This window comes from Agelaius tricolor, unplaced genomic scaffold, assembly GCF_023055355.1.
Source record: "Agelaius tricolor isolate 1412-34295 unplaced genomic scaffold, bAgeTri1.0.p SCAF_14, whole genome shotgun sequence".
NCBI classification, from domain to species: domain Eukaryota; kingdom Metazoa; phylum Chordata; class Aves; order Passeriformes; family Icteridae; genus Agelaius; species Agelaius tricolor.
This window is the reverse complement of record NW_027269274.1, coordinates 16,535,628-16,550,998: the sequence shown is the minus strand read 5'-3', so window position 1 is coordinate 16,550,998 and position 15,371 is coordinate 16,535,628. Positions and strand designations below refer to the sequence as shown.

At 42.4% G+C, this 15,371-nt stretch overlaps 1 protein-coding gene across 10 annotated transcripts in view; it reads right to left on the bottom strand.

The window, feature by feature from the left end:
* The window catches only part of DOCK3 (dedicator of cytokinesis 3), a 185,912-nt gene that overhangs the window by 48,300 nt on the left and 122,241 nt on the right, over positions 1-15,371 (bottom strand). For 9 of the 10 annotated variants that reach the window (XM_071439935.1, XM_071439936.1, XM_071439939.1 and 6 more), the window contains exons 19-26: positions 15,008-15,105; positions 13,264-13,347; positions 12,830-12,930; positions 11,487-11,568; positions 7,258-7,428; positions 3,164-3,356; positions 2,086-2,213; positions 990-1,136 (exon numbers count right to left, since the gene is read on the bottom strand). In XM_071439935.1, the coding sequence (XP_071296036.1) occupies positions 990-1,136; positions 2,086-2,213; positions 3,164-3,356; positions 7,258-7,428; positions 11,487-11,568; positions 12,830-12,930; positions 13,264-13,347; positions 15,008-15,105 (1,004 nt within the window). The remainder of the gene's footprint in view (positions 1-989; positions 1,137-2,085; positions 2,214-3,163; positions 3,357-7,257; positions 7,429-11,486; positions 11,569-12,829; positions 12,931-13,263; positions 13,348-15,007; positions 15,106-15,371) is intronic. The other variant, XM_071439938.1, reaches the window with a different exon arrangement.

The following is a 15,371-nucleotide window of genomic DNA, read 5'->3' as shown; positions in this document are numbered from 1 at the left end:
GAAGAAAGATGTGCTCTTCTGTGTGGGCTGGCATGTGGGAAACAGCAATAAGTCAAATGGCATCAGTAAAAGGCAACTGAGATATTACTGGACATTTGCAAGCCAGTCCCTTTTTCTTCTGTATCAAAGCACATCTTGTTAACTGAACTAACAAGGAAAGATCCAACCTTCTCTCTTGTGTGAGAAGTGAACCTTAGTGCACATCTGCCCCCAGCAACACTGCTGAGGTTTCAGCCATTTGCTAAAAAACAAGTCTAAAAAAAGGATGTTCTGAACAGCAGCTTAACATCCTACATTGTGCAAAAGCTGCATTAGAGACTCCGACAAACAAAAATAGGCTAAAATAGAAAAGGGCAGAAATCCAGGAAAGAAAAAGGCTGAACATCAAAATTCTGTTCTTTTTCTTCTCTTCCACTGCATGTGAAAGAAAAATTTCTTCCCTGTGGCTAAGGCTGGCAGCCTGGGTAAAGTGGTGGCTTCTCCCACCAAGCTCACTCAACAGCTCACTTGACTTAGCATCTCTTAATTTCTTTTGAAAAAGTATGTGGTGTTTCATTTACATGAAATAATCAGTGACCCTGGACAGCAGCTCTCCAGGGTGTTAAGTAAAGAGATTTAACCACAGAGCACTGTCATATCCTCAGTTTTGGGGATCACAGCCTGATACTCATTATAGCCCTTGGTGAAACCACCTCAGGGGTGAAGCCCCAGGCAGCTCCCTAGTACCTCAAGTCTTAAGCAATAACTCTCAATCACAGCTGTAAAGACAAAAAAATAATCTGGAAATCCACTAAAGCTTCCTGAGCTCCACTGCTTCCTGCAGCCCTCACTGTGCAGGGAGGAAGGAATGGGTTTGTGGCTTATTAAGGGAAAGAGACAAAGCCCTGGGCGTTCATGCAGCAGAGATGATGATGAGGTGCCAGTGGTGGTGAGGGACTGAACCAGAGGTTAGAGAAGCAGGAAATAGAAACTGATTGTTAGTTACTAACAGTGATTTCTGCTGTGCACTGCGGGCAGCGCTGCCCTCTTACCGCCTCCTGAGACTGCGATTTACTCATGATTGTGAGCAGAGTTTGTAACAGCACGTCCAGGAGGCTCTCCACCATCATCTCAACCTCCTCCACGACATCTCCCTCCTACAGCAAGTGGTGAGCAAACACACAGTTAGGAACTGGAGAGATGGAACTGGTAAAGACAGCTCTGCTGAGTGAGCCATACCAGGCTCCCTGGGACAGAGAGCTCTGGAACAGGCTCACAGAAGTACAGTCAAATTCCTCATTGGTCCCAGATCCTGTTGTTCTGTCAGAGTGTGTGTGTGTTACCTGGACAGTCTCTGATGGAAACATTCAGGGTCACAGCCATAAAGGTTAGTCTATAATCAAAGGTCTAGAACACAACAGGAGCAGATTATGTTCAGGAACCTTTACTCCATGGCAGTATTATTTTAGCTGATTTCCATGATGCCTTTCATCTCATTCCTTTCACACAGAACCTTGACTTGTAATTGGAAATACACATTGGTATGAATTATATTTAGCACCATGAGCTTCCTACTTTAGTCAGGTGGGGAAACTTCACCACCCCCTCTTTGTGAGCATTGCTTCACATGATCCAGTTACCATTTGAGATCAGAGTATTATGACCGTCAAAGCTGGGTGTTGAAACTCAGCAGCAATTTCCAGAAGTAAGTGGGAATTCATTGATTGGATAATTTTAGAGTATTCTTTTAATGTGAACCACAAAGTGCTAGTTACTGTCTCTTGCAGAACTACAAGTCCTTGAGCTGTGTAGAACTTTTAAACTCCACTGACATCCAAGTTCTGGGCTTGCATGAAGAAAATTAAACAGTGTCAAAGCTGGGTGTATGTGATTCCCCCCTCCCAACAGCAAGCACAGTCTGTAATCAGGATGCTCTGAGTCACACACAGAGCCAGACCCTCATTTCAGATGCTCTCCTGCTGACAGCACAATCTTGTTTTTAAAAGGTTCTTTGAAAAACCTGTATTAACCTATAAAAATCTCTCACTCTTCATTTTGCTAAATCAGAGGTGCAAATAAAAAATTAAAACCACGTAGCAGATTTACCAAAGAACTGGTCTTGATTATGGAGAAGATACTACTGAGGATCCCAGAGCAGATAAGCAGCTCCTTCTGCTGTCGTAGGTGAAGGTGAATGTGGTGAAGGACCACAGGCAGCAGGATGCGCCGGGACTCTGGATGAAGGAAAATCGTTGCAAATGTAAGGAAAGAAAATATTTACAAACAATGCCAATGGATGGTTTTGATAAAGTTCTCTGGTGGTATTTTCACCTTGTACTGAGTACAATAATTTAAGTGCACTAACTTGAGGTCCTCGCTACAGGAAAGAGAAACCCAGTGGAGCTTTCTATCTTCCACTTTTACCTTCATAATTTCTTTCATTCAGACCTTTATGTATGAAATACACTCACAGTCTTCAGCCATTTTCCACTGAGTTCTTAAAGATTTTTTAAAATTCTGTTTTAAAGTATATGTAAGCAATAATATAAGAATATTTAAGTAAAATTTTAAGAATTAAAGAGTTACTAAAGTAACTTTAAAGTTGAGCTAAAGAAATACTAAAGTTACAACATAAAGATTAAAGATACTTTAAAGGAATGTGGTGGGTTTCTCACAAGACTATCCCCCCTGCTTCTCAGGTATAAGCTGGCTGGAAAGGAGGTTTTCTTCCTGACCATGGTAAGAGCAATGTGAAATGTAAAGTGAGGTTTGTCAGTTTTAAATATTAACTAATTTTTTAATGTATGTTAATCAACTTTTAGTAAGTACAATTTATCTATGATGGATTGGTAAACATTTCCTACCGCAGTGAAACTTGTAAAGCATTTGATTTGAACAGTTAACAGAATTACTGAATATTCTGAGCTGGGACAAACAAGGATCACGGAATCCAACTCTGAAGTGAAAGCCCTTGGGAAAAGAGGGATCAAACCCACAATGTTGGTTTTGTTAGCACCCTGCTCCAGCCAACTGAGCGAATGAATGCATTTATCAATGACGCTGCCAAGAGAAACAGTGACCAACATTACCGGCATTCAGCAGGAATTGTTCCCAACAGAGGCACTGCAAAAGCCCCCAAGGTGCTGCTGCCCTCAGCGAGCAGCAGCCCCTCAGGCCAGCTCACCTGAGAAGGAGAAGAGGCGGCTGTCGACCGTGCGGGCGATGGACTGGAGCTTGACCACGTCCATGGACTGGCCGATGTGCACCGTGCTGGGCATGCTGCCCAGCGTGCCCCGCACGAACTCCGCCACCTCCTGCACCGTGAACATCTGCAGCAGCTCGTCAAAGATGGCAGGGAAGGAGTTCAGCAGGGCGGCCTGCGGGGACAGGAGCGGCTCAGCACCTGCAGCTCCCCACCTGCATCAGTGCAGAGAGGTGGGAACAACAGGAACACTCAACCAGGGTCTGCACAGAGCTACTACAGACTGTGCTAGGGCTGGTGGTCATGGCTTGTGGTACCTGGAGCTCAGAGTGAACGAGTCACATGCAGCATAGAAAAATCAAGTGCTGCTGCAATAGTGAATCTTAGGATAAGTAGAGCACATAGATACAGCTTCAAAAAGCTGTATTTTAGGAGACAGCTTATAAAACAGAAGAAAAATTGAGATATCAGACAAGTTAGTCCATTTTTGTTGATTTACTTTTTTCAGTTAATACAACACTTGCTTCTGATTAGAGAGTTCTATACCAACTGTTAGTACTAAGCAACTACCTAAGACAGTTAAAACTCTTCAGAAAATATTCTGAAGTGAAGAACCTGCTGACAGACCCTTAACCAGCTCTGCCATGTGACATTCCAGGATTTCTGCAGCAGGGGTGGGGTGTGAGTCCATGTGAAAGAGGCATCACATCATGCGAGTGTGCATGTGATTCTTGCAGTAGCAGATATTTCCAGTAAGCTGGAGCTATCCTTCAAAGTGCTTCTTGAAGTTCAGAAATGGTTCAACACAACAGCAACAAAAATCCCTTCATGTCTTATTTCCTATTCTCCAATTAATTTTTTCACAGGAGTAGTAGATTCCATGCATCACCAATTCCCTGTGCTCAAGTTCTGCACATTTGGTGTCCTATCAAACAACTGCCACCACCTCTAATGTTTTAAAATTCTTCCATTCCTCCACATCCTACCCAAGCTTCACACCTGCTTCCTCATTGTAACTATTTTAATTCCTAGATGGTTGTTTTCTTGAGCCAGCCTCACCTCCACTCTTCCCTTCCTGCCATTGCCACCTCCCTTCCCTGAAGTTCTCCACACAAACCCCTCTCAGTGTTTTCCTGCACCAGCTCAGATTTACCAGACTTCACTGCAGATCTCTGTTCAGCTTTGTCCTTCCAGAGTCTCACCACTATCAGTATTTCCTTTTCCTCAGAGATTTTTTTGTTTTCTCATTGCATAAACATTTCTTTATCTCTTCCATACTGACATGACTCTTCTAATCCATATAATCCCAGCCTCCTTTTTTGCCAAGTCTTTTTTCTTTCAACAGTGAAATCTATTTAATAGTATTTGAGCAAAATCAAGTTATTTTTACAACTAACTTGGTAGAGCTCATTAAATTATTTTGAATATAAGTTTACCTCCTTCTTCCACTCATTCTCTCTCAAAATCTTGTTTTGTTACAATCAATTCAGATTACACAAACCCCCACAAGGCCTCCTGGTGTTGTCACCTATTTGTTCCTGCATACCTACAATGTACTAACAAAATATTTAAGTATAAATTGTTTCCTAGCTCCTGGTACTCTTGGAAGGCAGTAACAGCCACAAATCCAGTCACTGTCTTTATCTTTGGGATAATACAAGTGAAATTACAGTATTGGCTCAACAAATCCTTACAGGAGTTTTCCTAAACTTTCTGTTACTTTTAAAGCAGAAGGATTTCTGTATAAGCCCCAGCAATCCAAGGGTAGGCATGGGATCTCTTCAGGAAGATTTGGAGCTGTCCTGAGGCGACATCATTTCAACAGTTCCTTGAAAGGTCCCATTATTGCTCAACACCCTGAAATATGCTGGAACATTACTCATGTCAAACTAATTGCCTGGGAGGAAGGAAATCAGTTTTAATCTCATTGCTGGAAAAAACTCAGATACTGAGATCTCTCAGTTATCTTGGAGAAGAGGACAAGTGTGAGGGAAATCGTGTACCAGGGCCTCGAGCATTTCTGTGGGTATTTAACTATTGTCCAGATTTCCAGAAGTAATAATCAAATAAGAAACAAATGCTTGGCCACCCTGAACAATTTGATTTATATAATCTTGTGTACACCCTCAGTACTGTCTTTTTGGTGTGTGGATGCCATAAACTGATCCATGAATAACTGAAATATTCCACATCTCCAAGTTTTAAAGTACTGGCCACCTCAACATCACACTCTAGTTCATATGCAGGAAAAGAGTGTTTGGGGTAGGGAAAGGAGATGAACTGGGAACATCCACAATGAAACACTTGAGCAGTCCTGGGGATCATTACTTACAGAATTAAATGTCGGCCTGGTTGTGCCCCCACCTTTTTGTGGGGCACCTGTCCCGGCTCCGCTCGCCTGCCCTCCAGGCTGGGGGGCCTACGGGGCAAGGGGGTCAGGGGGCAACACAGTGGCAAGGGGGAAACAAAAAGTAAACTTTTCAAAGATTCAACAAGGACAGGCTTTACAAATTACAAAAGTCCAAAGTAAGAAATACCATAGTGAAAGGAGGAAAAAAATAAAGAAGAGAAACAAAGAAAAAAAAAGGAAAATTCCCCATCCTCAGAGTGACTCTCCCTCTCTATTTGGGACCAACACAACTGGAAAACATTCAGCAGATACTGTTTCCATTCACCATCACTTTGTCTGCAAAATTCTGTGCACTGATTGCTCTTGTTCCTGGCTCATCTTATTATACCCACTAATGGGTGATTAAATAAAACATTAGAGCAGCTGTTCTCAAATCTTTCAGAGCATCTCCTTAAGAAAGGGATCACTCCACTGGCAGCTTCCTGAACCAGCAGAGTCACTGCTTGGCTGCAATGTTCACAGCAGCTGCTTCTTTGGCAAAATACAGCAGGTGTTCCAAACACCTGTAATTCTGCATTAGTGATTACAAACCACCTTCACATTAACCAGGGAGCTCTGGGTGCTCCATTCTGACATTCTCTGAGCAGAGGCATCAAACAGGATGTTTGACATTTAAAATTTAAATGTAGCAGTATGTAATGCAGTACAGAGGTCTTTAAAACTGAGCCCAAAACTCAGCAGCATCCTTATTTACTTGGAGTATTGTCTTCAACCCACATGGAATCTTCATGAAGTCCCCTGGGCCATGTTTAATGATGCATTAAATATGAGTATGGGCATCACAACATGTTTGTGGTCAGGCTGCACATGATTCTGACTGTAATTTTAGCACATGCTGGAATTGTTTACCTGAGTGCAAATACATCAGCTGAACTTTTCACTGTGATGCTGCTGTGACCATAAGTATTGGTTTGAAGTACTATAATGAAGGATTTAGAAATTCTTGAGGCCAACTGTTGCATACAAGTAGAGATATTATAAAAGAAAGGCCTTATAAAATCAGGCCTTGCTCTGCTAAATTAGCACCTGGCCTGTTATTTCTTCTAAGTGCAGCTAGCTAACTTCCCATGTGAAAAATCATAAGAATGAAAGCAGTTAACACAACAAGCTATTCTGGTAAGAAAACCATTTGCACCTGTTTTAAACAAGAATTCTGTCTCATAAGAATCAGTGAAGAACACATGGAAACTAACCAAATATAGAGAGATTTGACAGGCATACACCCTAGCTATCACCCACCAATAAACTGAGTGTCAGTGTATTGCTGACCAGTTAGGTTTAACACAGTGCCTTCTGATATTTCCTATAAATATGAACTATGTGAATAAAGGATGAGCTTTTCCTGCATGAAGAAACTGAGTCCCATCTGCTCTGTTGCAACAGCCAACCATAGGAATGAGGGAGACTTGAAAACACAGTTTACTTTTGTGAACAACAAAAATTGCATTCTCATGTGAGAAGTCACTTCCTCCTAGAGCGCCCCCAGTCCAGCTCACCTGTGCAAATCCACTGTCTAATGCCATTAATGGGTGTCTTGTTTTCCAGCATCAGCAGCTTGATAGGAGGGAAAACTGACCTGCATTTCACCCCCATGTGCCCACACCTCCTACCCGTGCAGCAACAGCTGCCTTGTGGTTTGCCAGTGGGAGTGTAGGAAATAGCAAACCTGTGTGAAGATGAGAGTCTCAGAGCTCCTGCTGTCCAAGCTGAGCACAAATCTGATGGACTGGAAAAGCTCCTGGATGCTGGAGCGGAACTGCTCCTCCTCCATTCCACAAGTAGCTCTGGAGTAAAGGATCCGAGATTGGACAATGAACTTGAAAAGATATTCCAAGGCCTTAAGGAGCAGGAGAGGAAGGAGATCAAGGCAGAGAAAAAGAGAGAAAGAAAAATAAAGGAGCTTTAAAGAGAGCCAGGAAAGACTCTACATGCATAATAACTAAATTCTTGAGCTTTAGAAAGGAGAATGAAAAACAGGCTTTATAAGTTACATAATTCAGTTGAGGAAGAACTACTCTTAGCAAGTACCCATTCTCAACCAATAATCTTTTTTACCTGCATGTCCCACTAACAGAAAAAGTATGCATTTACATCAAAGGAGACAAATCTGAGTTACATCATTGGTCAAGGTATGAAACTTCTGGTTTTCTCATGACTTGGCACAATGAAGTGTCTGAAGAAGCTGTTCTGTTTTCTTTCAGAATTTTGGAATGGCATTATATAGAACTGCATTGATTTGGCAGCAGTGACCATGAAGAAAACACATTGTTCTGAGCAGCTGTAACAAGTCACCGTCCTATCAACAGTTCTGAGACACCAGCCCAGCAAGGTGACACTTCACACACCTCCTTGATACTGGCTGTGCACAACTGGCAGTGCCAGAGTGTACCAAATATCAGAGACATCACTCCTGCTGTTAGTGCTTAACAGGATTCACCAGCAAAGCAGGATTGATAGAAGACATAATTCATATTTTGATGATATCCTCAAAAGCCAGCACAGGAAAACAACAGGCTGGAGATTCAGCAGTCATAGGCTGTACAGAAACCTTAGTAATATTGGTAATTTTTCACTGTATTCCATGGAAGTACAGTAATATTAGTTAGTAATATTTCACTGTATTCCATGGAAAATGCTTGTCTCACTTCAATGCTGGGAAACTGGAAGTTAATTCAAATACAAGTTTTGCTCCCAAGAGATATTTTTGCACCCCTAAGAGTCCCTCACTGAACCACCACACAATATGCACAAGTATGCAATGCTATGTTGTAAGCTGTAGAATGCCACAGGTTTAAGGATATAGAAAGGGAATGTGAAATTCCTCATCAAGTCACCATGGATTTCAAAACGCCATTGACTCTTACAGCCCCCCCCCCCAGAAATTATGGCAATGTTGGTAATTAGCAGTTATTATTTATACTTCTGTACTAAACCATCTCTCAGTGAAGCTTCCTTACACCAAGGAAGTTCATCAGGAAATATCAGCTGCGTTCCTGGCTCCAGACAAGACAAAGGCCAGTTGGTCCCAGTCAGCTCTCCAAGGCTGACAGCCCTGTGCCAACACCAAACCCAGCACATGCAGTGCTCATAGGAGCTGCTTCAGGCCTTCAGTACACACAGCCATGATTCTCATCTGAAGGCTCCTAACTTCAGTGTGAGGATGAGGTTTTGCAGTGAACAGAGCATTTGTGTGTGAACCTCCATAATTCCCCCTGGAAGGTGAGACAGCAGGGCTCAGAGCACTGCACTTCCTTAGCCCAGACAGTGAGCCCACACAGGCAGTGAACCAAGGAGTTCCCAGTGTTTGCACACGTGGCTGGGATGCTAAAACACAAACCAAGTCTTGGCAGCACAAGTCAGCACCAGGACTAACTTTGGCTCTTGCTACCGACAGCATCACAAATATGATGTGAATTTGTGACTGAAGACATAAAAGTGCACTGAGATAAATTCCCAGCCTTCAGTGATGTTTGGCATGATATAAAAGATCAGTGTCAAATTAAAGTAGGTCCCTTACAAACACAGTCTGTGTGCATGCTCATGTAACAAGTGAGCACCTCTGCCCTGTGACCAGCAGGGAAGACTCAGGGAAAACCTCCTGAGGGAGAAAAGCCCTTGCTGTTGGTTCCCTAATCGAGGCAAAACCCACTTATAGTTCTGCTGGAAGATAACTGAAGCTGGAAGGGCATTTCCTTGACACAGTTCCTTAGTTCTTAATTTCCTCAGGGACAGCAAAACTGGCTGTGGAGCCATTCATGGACACTTGGTTACAGAAATCCCCTGCGAGGCACAGGCAGCTGTTCCTGGATGGAGCTTTTGTGGAGCTTTGTATAGGGCACAATAAAGGAGCATGATGCTGTGTTCTAGGTAGAAATGTCCTTTCAGTTATAGCTTCTCCAAGTTGCACAGGAGGTTTTGAGAATTAAGAGCAGTCTTGAGGGAGGTAAGAAATTTTAGAAGTCCTCTAGAACTCTCTTTGCTACTGCCAGGGTTGGAAATCAGAATCCTATGAGACATCTGCATGTCCATGATAAATGTACATGAGCAGCCAGGAGTTGTAAGAGTGCAGAGTATTTCAGCACCAGCTTTAGGGCACTACACTGAACAGGTAATTCAGGGGAAAAGGGATACAGAGCTATCCCGTTTTCTCAGTCAAAGAACTTCTAATGCAAGGAGTGTGGTGAACACATCAAAGACCACAGAAATCCCCAACAGTAGAATCTGGTAGTAGTAATGACACACTAGCAATGATAATGTCTTTGGTACAAACTTTCTCCAAATGCCTGAAATACAATCTGGAAACAAAGAGGGAAATCAATCACTTCACTGCAATGGGAGAAGATAAAGACCTGAATTTGGGCCTGCAAGAGATACCTGCAAAGGCAACTGTCTGAATAAGATGTGACAGCAGCGTGGGTGGCAGAGGATGTGCTGTCAGGTCTGCACAAACTCTGCTGGTAATTTTAATTCCTGTGCTTGGAAAGGCTTGGGCTGTCAGGTCTGCAAACTGACCTCCCTCACAGAGGGAACAGCCACATTCCAGGCCAGCACTTGAGAGCCTGAGTAAGCAAAGAGCTGCCTTGGAGGCTGACACACAAGGTACCATATTCACAAACTGACTTCCCTAACCCCAGCTGCTGAAAGACATTCCAGCATTCCTGTCATTACTATTTCCAAACAGGACTGCTGAGGTTCAACAAATGCAGATCACATAGGGACAATATCCTACATCTCTATTTGCTGCACTGCTTAAAGCACTAATGAGTGATTTGAGAGGCAAGAAAACCTCTTGGAAGTCATTCCAGCTGGAGATCATCTTCTCATCTCATAACTTTAACAGCTTTTTTCTCAATTAAAAAAGGGAAGATAATGATAGGAAAAAAAAAAGAGAAAGTTGCAAATTCCTTGAAAAGGCATCTTTGCCCTATTTTTACCATTCCATATGAATCTGTGGTTGAAGATTGCAAAGAAGATGTTCCTAAGCATGTCAATATCTACAAAGCCAAAGTGAGCACTGCTGTAATGCCCTTGTATTATCTGAATAGGATCCTAGCAGGGGATCTGGAAAGTGAGAGGATGACATTGGCAGTGTCCTTCACCTGGAAGAGGTTGCACCTATTTGAACTGACAAGTGATGAAATCCAAGTGCTGATCACTGCCACTGCTTCCAGTTCTCCAAGTGCCCAGCAGGCTCAGGTGTTAGGACACCAGCCCCCTTGGAGGCTGGTGGGCATTCACTCAAAGAAAAACATCTTCCTGCAAATGTTGGCATCTTGTATTTGTGCCTTGACACACTGACTTCCAGGCTTACACATGTTAAATGAATATTTATCCTCTGATTTCTCTGTAATAGCACCAAAACATTCCTGGTGTTTCTCACAGCTGTGCCTCCCTGGGACATCATGCTCCTATCACAGAACAATAGGTCATGTCCTGTGCTACTTCTGAGGATTTCCATCCAGTTAAAGACTCATTTATCTGCTGCTTAAAATACTCCAGGACTTCAACCCGTGCTACAATGGAGCTGTGTCACAGCCAGAAATGAAGAGCGAAACTTTGATCCATAGCACCCATGCCTGATACACTCAAATCTACTGCTGCTTGGAGGGCAAGGGGTACCCCACATCAATGGAGTATTTATGCACTGGCCATGGATCTAAGTCCCATTTAAGTTCTCCACAGGGTTGCAAAAGGGCTTAAAGAGAACTTAATTCTTTCAATTTTTTCAGCACAAGAATGAATCTCCCCCTAAAACTAAAACTGTGGCTATATATAAAACAACCTGGTTAAGCAATTCTAGGAAAGCAGTGCCACACAACCCTTGATTCCATTTGCAGCTTTCCCAGCCCTTCTGTGTCCCAGAGGAGCAGGCAGCAGTGCCCATTGGATACCTACTCTCATTGCCTCCTGGATGTGGTCCTGGCGCACGAGCTCGGCCGAGCGGTCCATGTACCACTTCAGACAGCGGATCAGCTCCCTGGGGGACAGGAACAGCAGCTTCAGCACCACTTCTGACAGTCAGCAGACATCCTGGCTTTAGGGACAGATCTCTAAACCAGGCTCATTTCACTTTATTTCAGTGGTCAGTTACAGCTGTCCTTGATACTGAATTTACATAGAATTTACATTTATTTAAGTTTCAAAACCAGAAAATTATTTCTTCTCTGTAATTGACTTGGACCATGAGGAACACTGAGAGCACATAAAAAAGGTGTTGTTAGAAAGACAGCTTTGATAAAGGCATGGTTCTAAGACCAAAATATACATTTATTTTAATAAGAGATCCCAGCTCTCATCTTAGTAAGAAGCTTTTAGAAACTGAGATCACAAAGAAAATACCTGCATCTATTTTGCTAAGTACACGAGACCATCTGGACTAACTTACAAAGCTGTATTAAACCCATGTTTTATTTCAGACATCTGAAAGAGGTGCTAATTAACACAAAGCAGAACACCTTTTTACCCTCTGAACACTACTATGCCTTCCAGTGTTGTATATTATCTATGGGTCTCTATCTATGGGTTTCTACCATTGATAAGAGTATTTTTTACATTTATTTTAATTACACAAAAATGTGAATTGCTTAAAAGAATCAAAAGAAATTATTAGCTGTTTTTTATAGTTTACTGTGGCCAAAGATAGAATATACTCAAATATACAAAAGCAATGGTCTAAAAGAAAAACCAACAACCTGAAGGGTTACTGTTAATGCTTTCAAAAGGTCTGTCTCATTCTCTGATGCAAGACTCTTTTGAATACCAGGAAATAAGGCAGAATCATCAAAGTGACAATGACATTTAAATTTCTGATCTACTGAAATGAAACTGTAACCAAATAGAACATCTTCTGTGAATATCTGTCTACTTTGGAAGTTACAATTAGTTCTCTTAGCTTTCACACAAGTCATGTATCCCAACATCCTTAAGAGATGAGGAATGCACATGCTCTTGGGAGCTCATTTGTATAGACTACAGACTGACAATGAGTTGTTGCTGAGTGTCTCTTCAGCTAAAAGAAAAAAAAGAAAAGAAAGATTTGCCAGTCCAGAAGGGAAGGAGAAATGCCCAACCATGCTCAGCCACTGGTGACATTTGGCAGCTTTTCCCTGCAGCTGTGCTGGAAAACTTCAGGTGAGTAGCTCTACTTTTGGGGACACTGCTGCCAGAAAGGTCATGATGGTGGCACCATTCCCAAGCTTGGTGATGCCACCTCTCAGAGGGAGGAACACAAGACCTACTTGTAAGCCAGAGCTCCTGCAAAGTGCTTCTGGATGTAGGTGTCCATCACGGGGCGGAAGTGGAAGTACTTGCTGTCACGGAGCAGGTTGATGATGAACACCTGGGGACATGGAGAAGGGAACCCAGCTCAAGGAGCTGCCAAGTGACTACAAACAAGCGACCCAAGGTAAGGAGCATGCAAATAAATACAGGAGCTGCTTTGAGCAGTCCCTGTTGTGTGATCAGGTATTATTGGTTGCTTTTCCCACGTGACAGTGAATAGTGCTGCCCCTGCATGTGCTGAGGTCAGCCTGCCCTCCTCAGCCAAGATCATTACAGAAAGCATGGCTGGACCAGCTGAGTATTTCATATCTGACAGAAGTCCATCACTAGCAACATGATCATAAGAAACTTAAAACTCACTGAGCATGAGGTAAATAATCCAGCAGCTTACCAGAGACTGAAAGACCAACAGACCATACTTCTCTGTGTTGTCATCCAAAACCACAAACAACGTGTCCAGAATATCTTGTAGGAACTAAAACGACATAAACAAGGAATTTAAATTTAAATTGTACTCAAAAGGTTATTTCTCCCCTGCTTTAATTAGTTCATATATGTTAATATTGTTGTGAAACACTTGGCAAGGATAAATCACTTCAGGTTCATCCATATGATGTGATAGATTTTAATTTGATTTTAGAAAGACAAATTTTTCTCTTTATTCTGCAAGGAATATTTTCAAACAAAAGTGACAGAAAACCAAAAAATAAGAAATATGTACTCTATACCTGATTTTTCATTTTGACTGAGTGTTCCTCTCACTTTAAGCTGACTGGAAGTGCTGCCTGACACCAGTGGCAAAGAACTTGCTCTCATTCTCAAATCATTGGAGTCTCAGGTACTGCTCAGCATCAGATCTGAGGCTGGGCAGTACATTAAATTATGTTTAATATGAAATTTTTGTTAAATGAGAGAAAGTAAAGCTTTTCTAACAAGCATTAATTGGGGCAAGTTACATGTTGCCAATTGCTTCTTTCACCCTTAACTCCACAGCTTGTTGAGCACTGACAGTTCAGTGATTTTCTTTCTGAAAGCACAGTCTCCAAAAGGATGAGTGTGAAGGAGAGTGCTGGAGATTGTTAACTGCACACTCTCTCATGATTTTTTAATCTATTCTACTTAAATTTCTGATGTGGACAACAAGAAATAAATTATAACAATTTATGAAGTCCCTGAAATGATAAAATGTCTTTTATTCTGAATTATTACATTCTGTTCTTCATATCCCAGTGCCAAATGACAGCTGATTTATGGGGAGAATCAATTACTTCTCCCCATGAAATAATTCAATCCATATCTTTCTTCTTCTTTCTCTATAAAAACCAGATACTTGTACTGCCCTACAAATGAGGTGTACAAAACATGACATTCTTGAAGAATTCCAGTATAGATGGGATTTGTGCTGCCCTGTTACTGTTACCAAGTTATCACAAAGAGTAACATTCATAACAGATATGGCAGCACTCAAATGAGTTACAGTGAAGTGGCTTTAATGATAAACTACTTATTATGTGATAGGATTTTTCTTCAGCTTCTTCTCCTTGCTTGTTTGTGTTAGAAATCAGCTTTTACTTCCAGATTTATAGAAATAAATCCTAGAGAAAGCTCCCAGCACACCTAAGATTATCAGGAACGAACTTTGTTTTGCTGAGACTACAAGTATTCAAAGGCACTTGGAAGTTCTGAGCCCTAAGGAAGCTCAGGCCACACCAGATTATCATGGAGAGCAGCAGTGGCTACAGAACCTGGTGAAATGATGAGCTGGCAGCCAGAAGACCGGTGCACTGCTGGCTGGATGCAGCAGAGAGCCTCTGCCAGGGGCTGTGTCTGCACAGCAGCTGTGTGGGACTGCAGACTGCAACCACTGGTGCTGAGGAGCCAGCACATGTGGCTGAGAGAATCTGAGCAAGGATTAGCTCTGCTTTGATCCCACAGACTGACTGTGCACTGATTCTCAAGGGTATCTTCCTGTTTCTATCCAGTTTCACATGATAATAAAATCCCAGTTCATACAGGGTGGAAATTCACAGTGTGAATCAAAAAGCACAGTGAGAGGGAGCCCTCAGAAGTGGCCTGCAGGTCTGAACTCAGTGCCTGTCACAGATACATCCAAAGGCTGTTATTTCATGGAGTACCTTAACAATCTCCTCGCCACTGACATGTCTCAGTCTTCCCAGAATATCCATCACTCGATCTGGGTAAGCTTTCCATTTGAGCAGGGCAAGCAGATCCACTGCAGAGAGAGGAAGGAAGAGCTAGAACCACACACAGAGGGAAGAATGGCAGCCCCAGACCCATCAGAGATTCACCACTTTGCACTTCACCTCTGGATGCAGACCACACTTCTTGGGAAATGACAGGTGTATATATATAATGGAAAACAGGAAGTACAATATGGAGTGAGTCAATACTGCCAATGGAGAAAGGAATGGAGGGATGGAAAAGGGCTTTGAAAAGAGTAAAGGTTGCATTTTTCCCTGTGTGACTTGACACTGCACT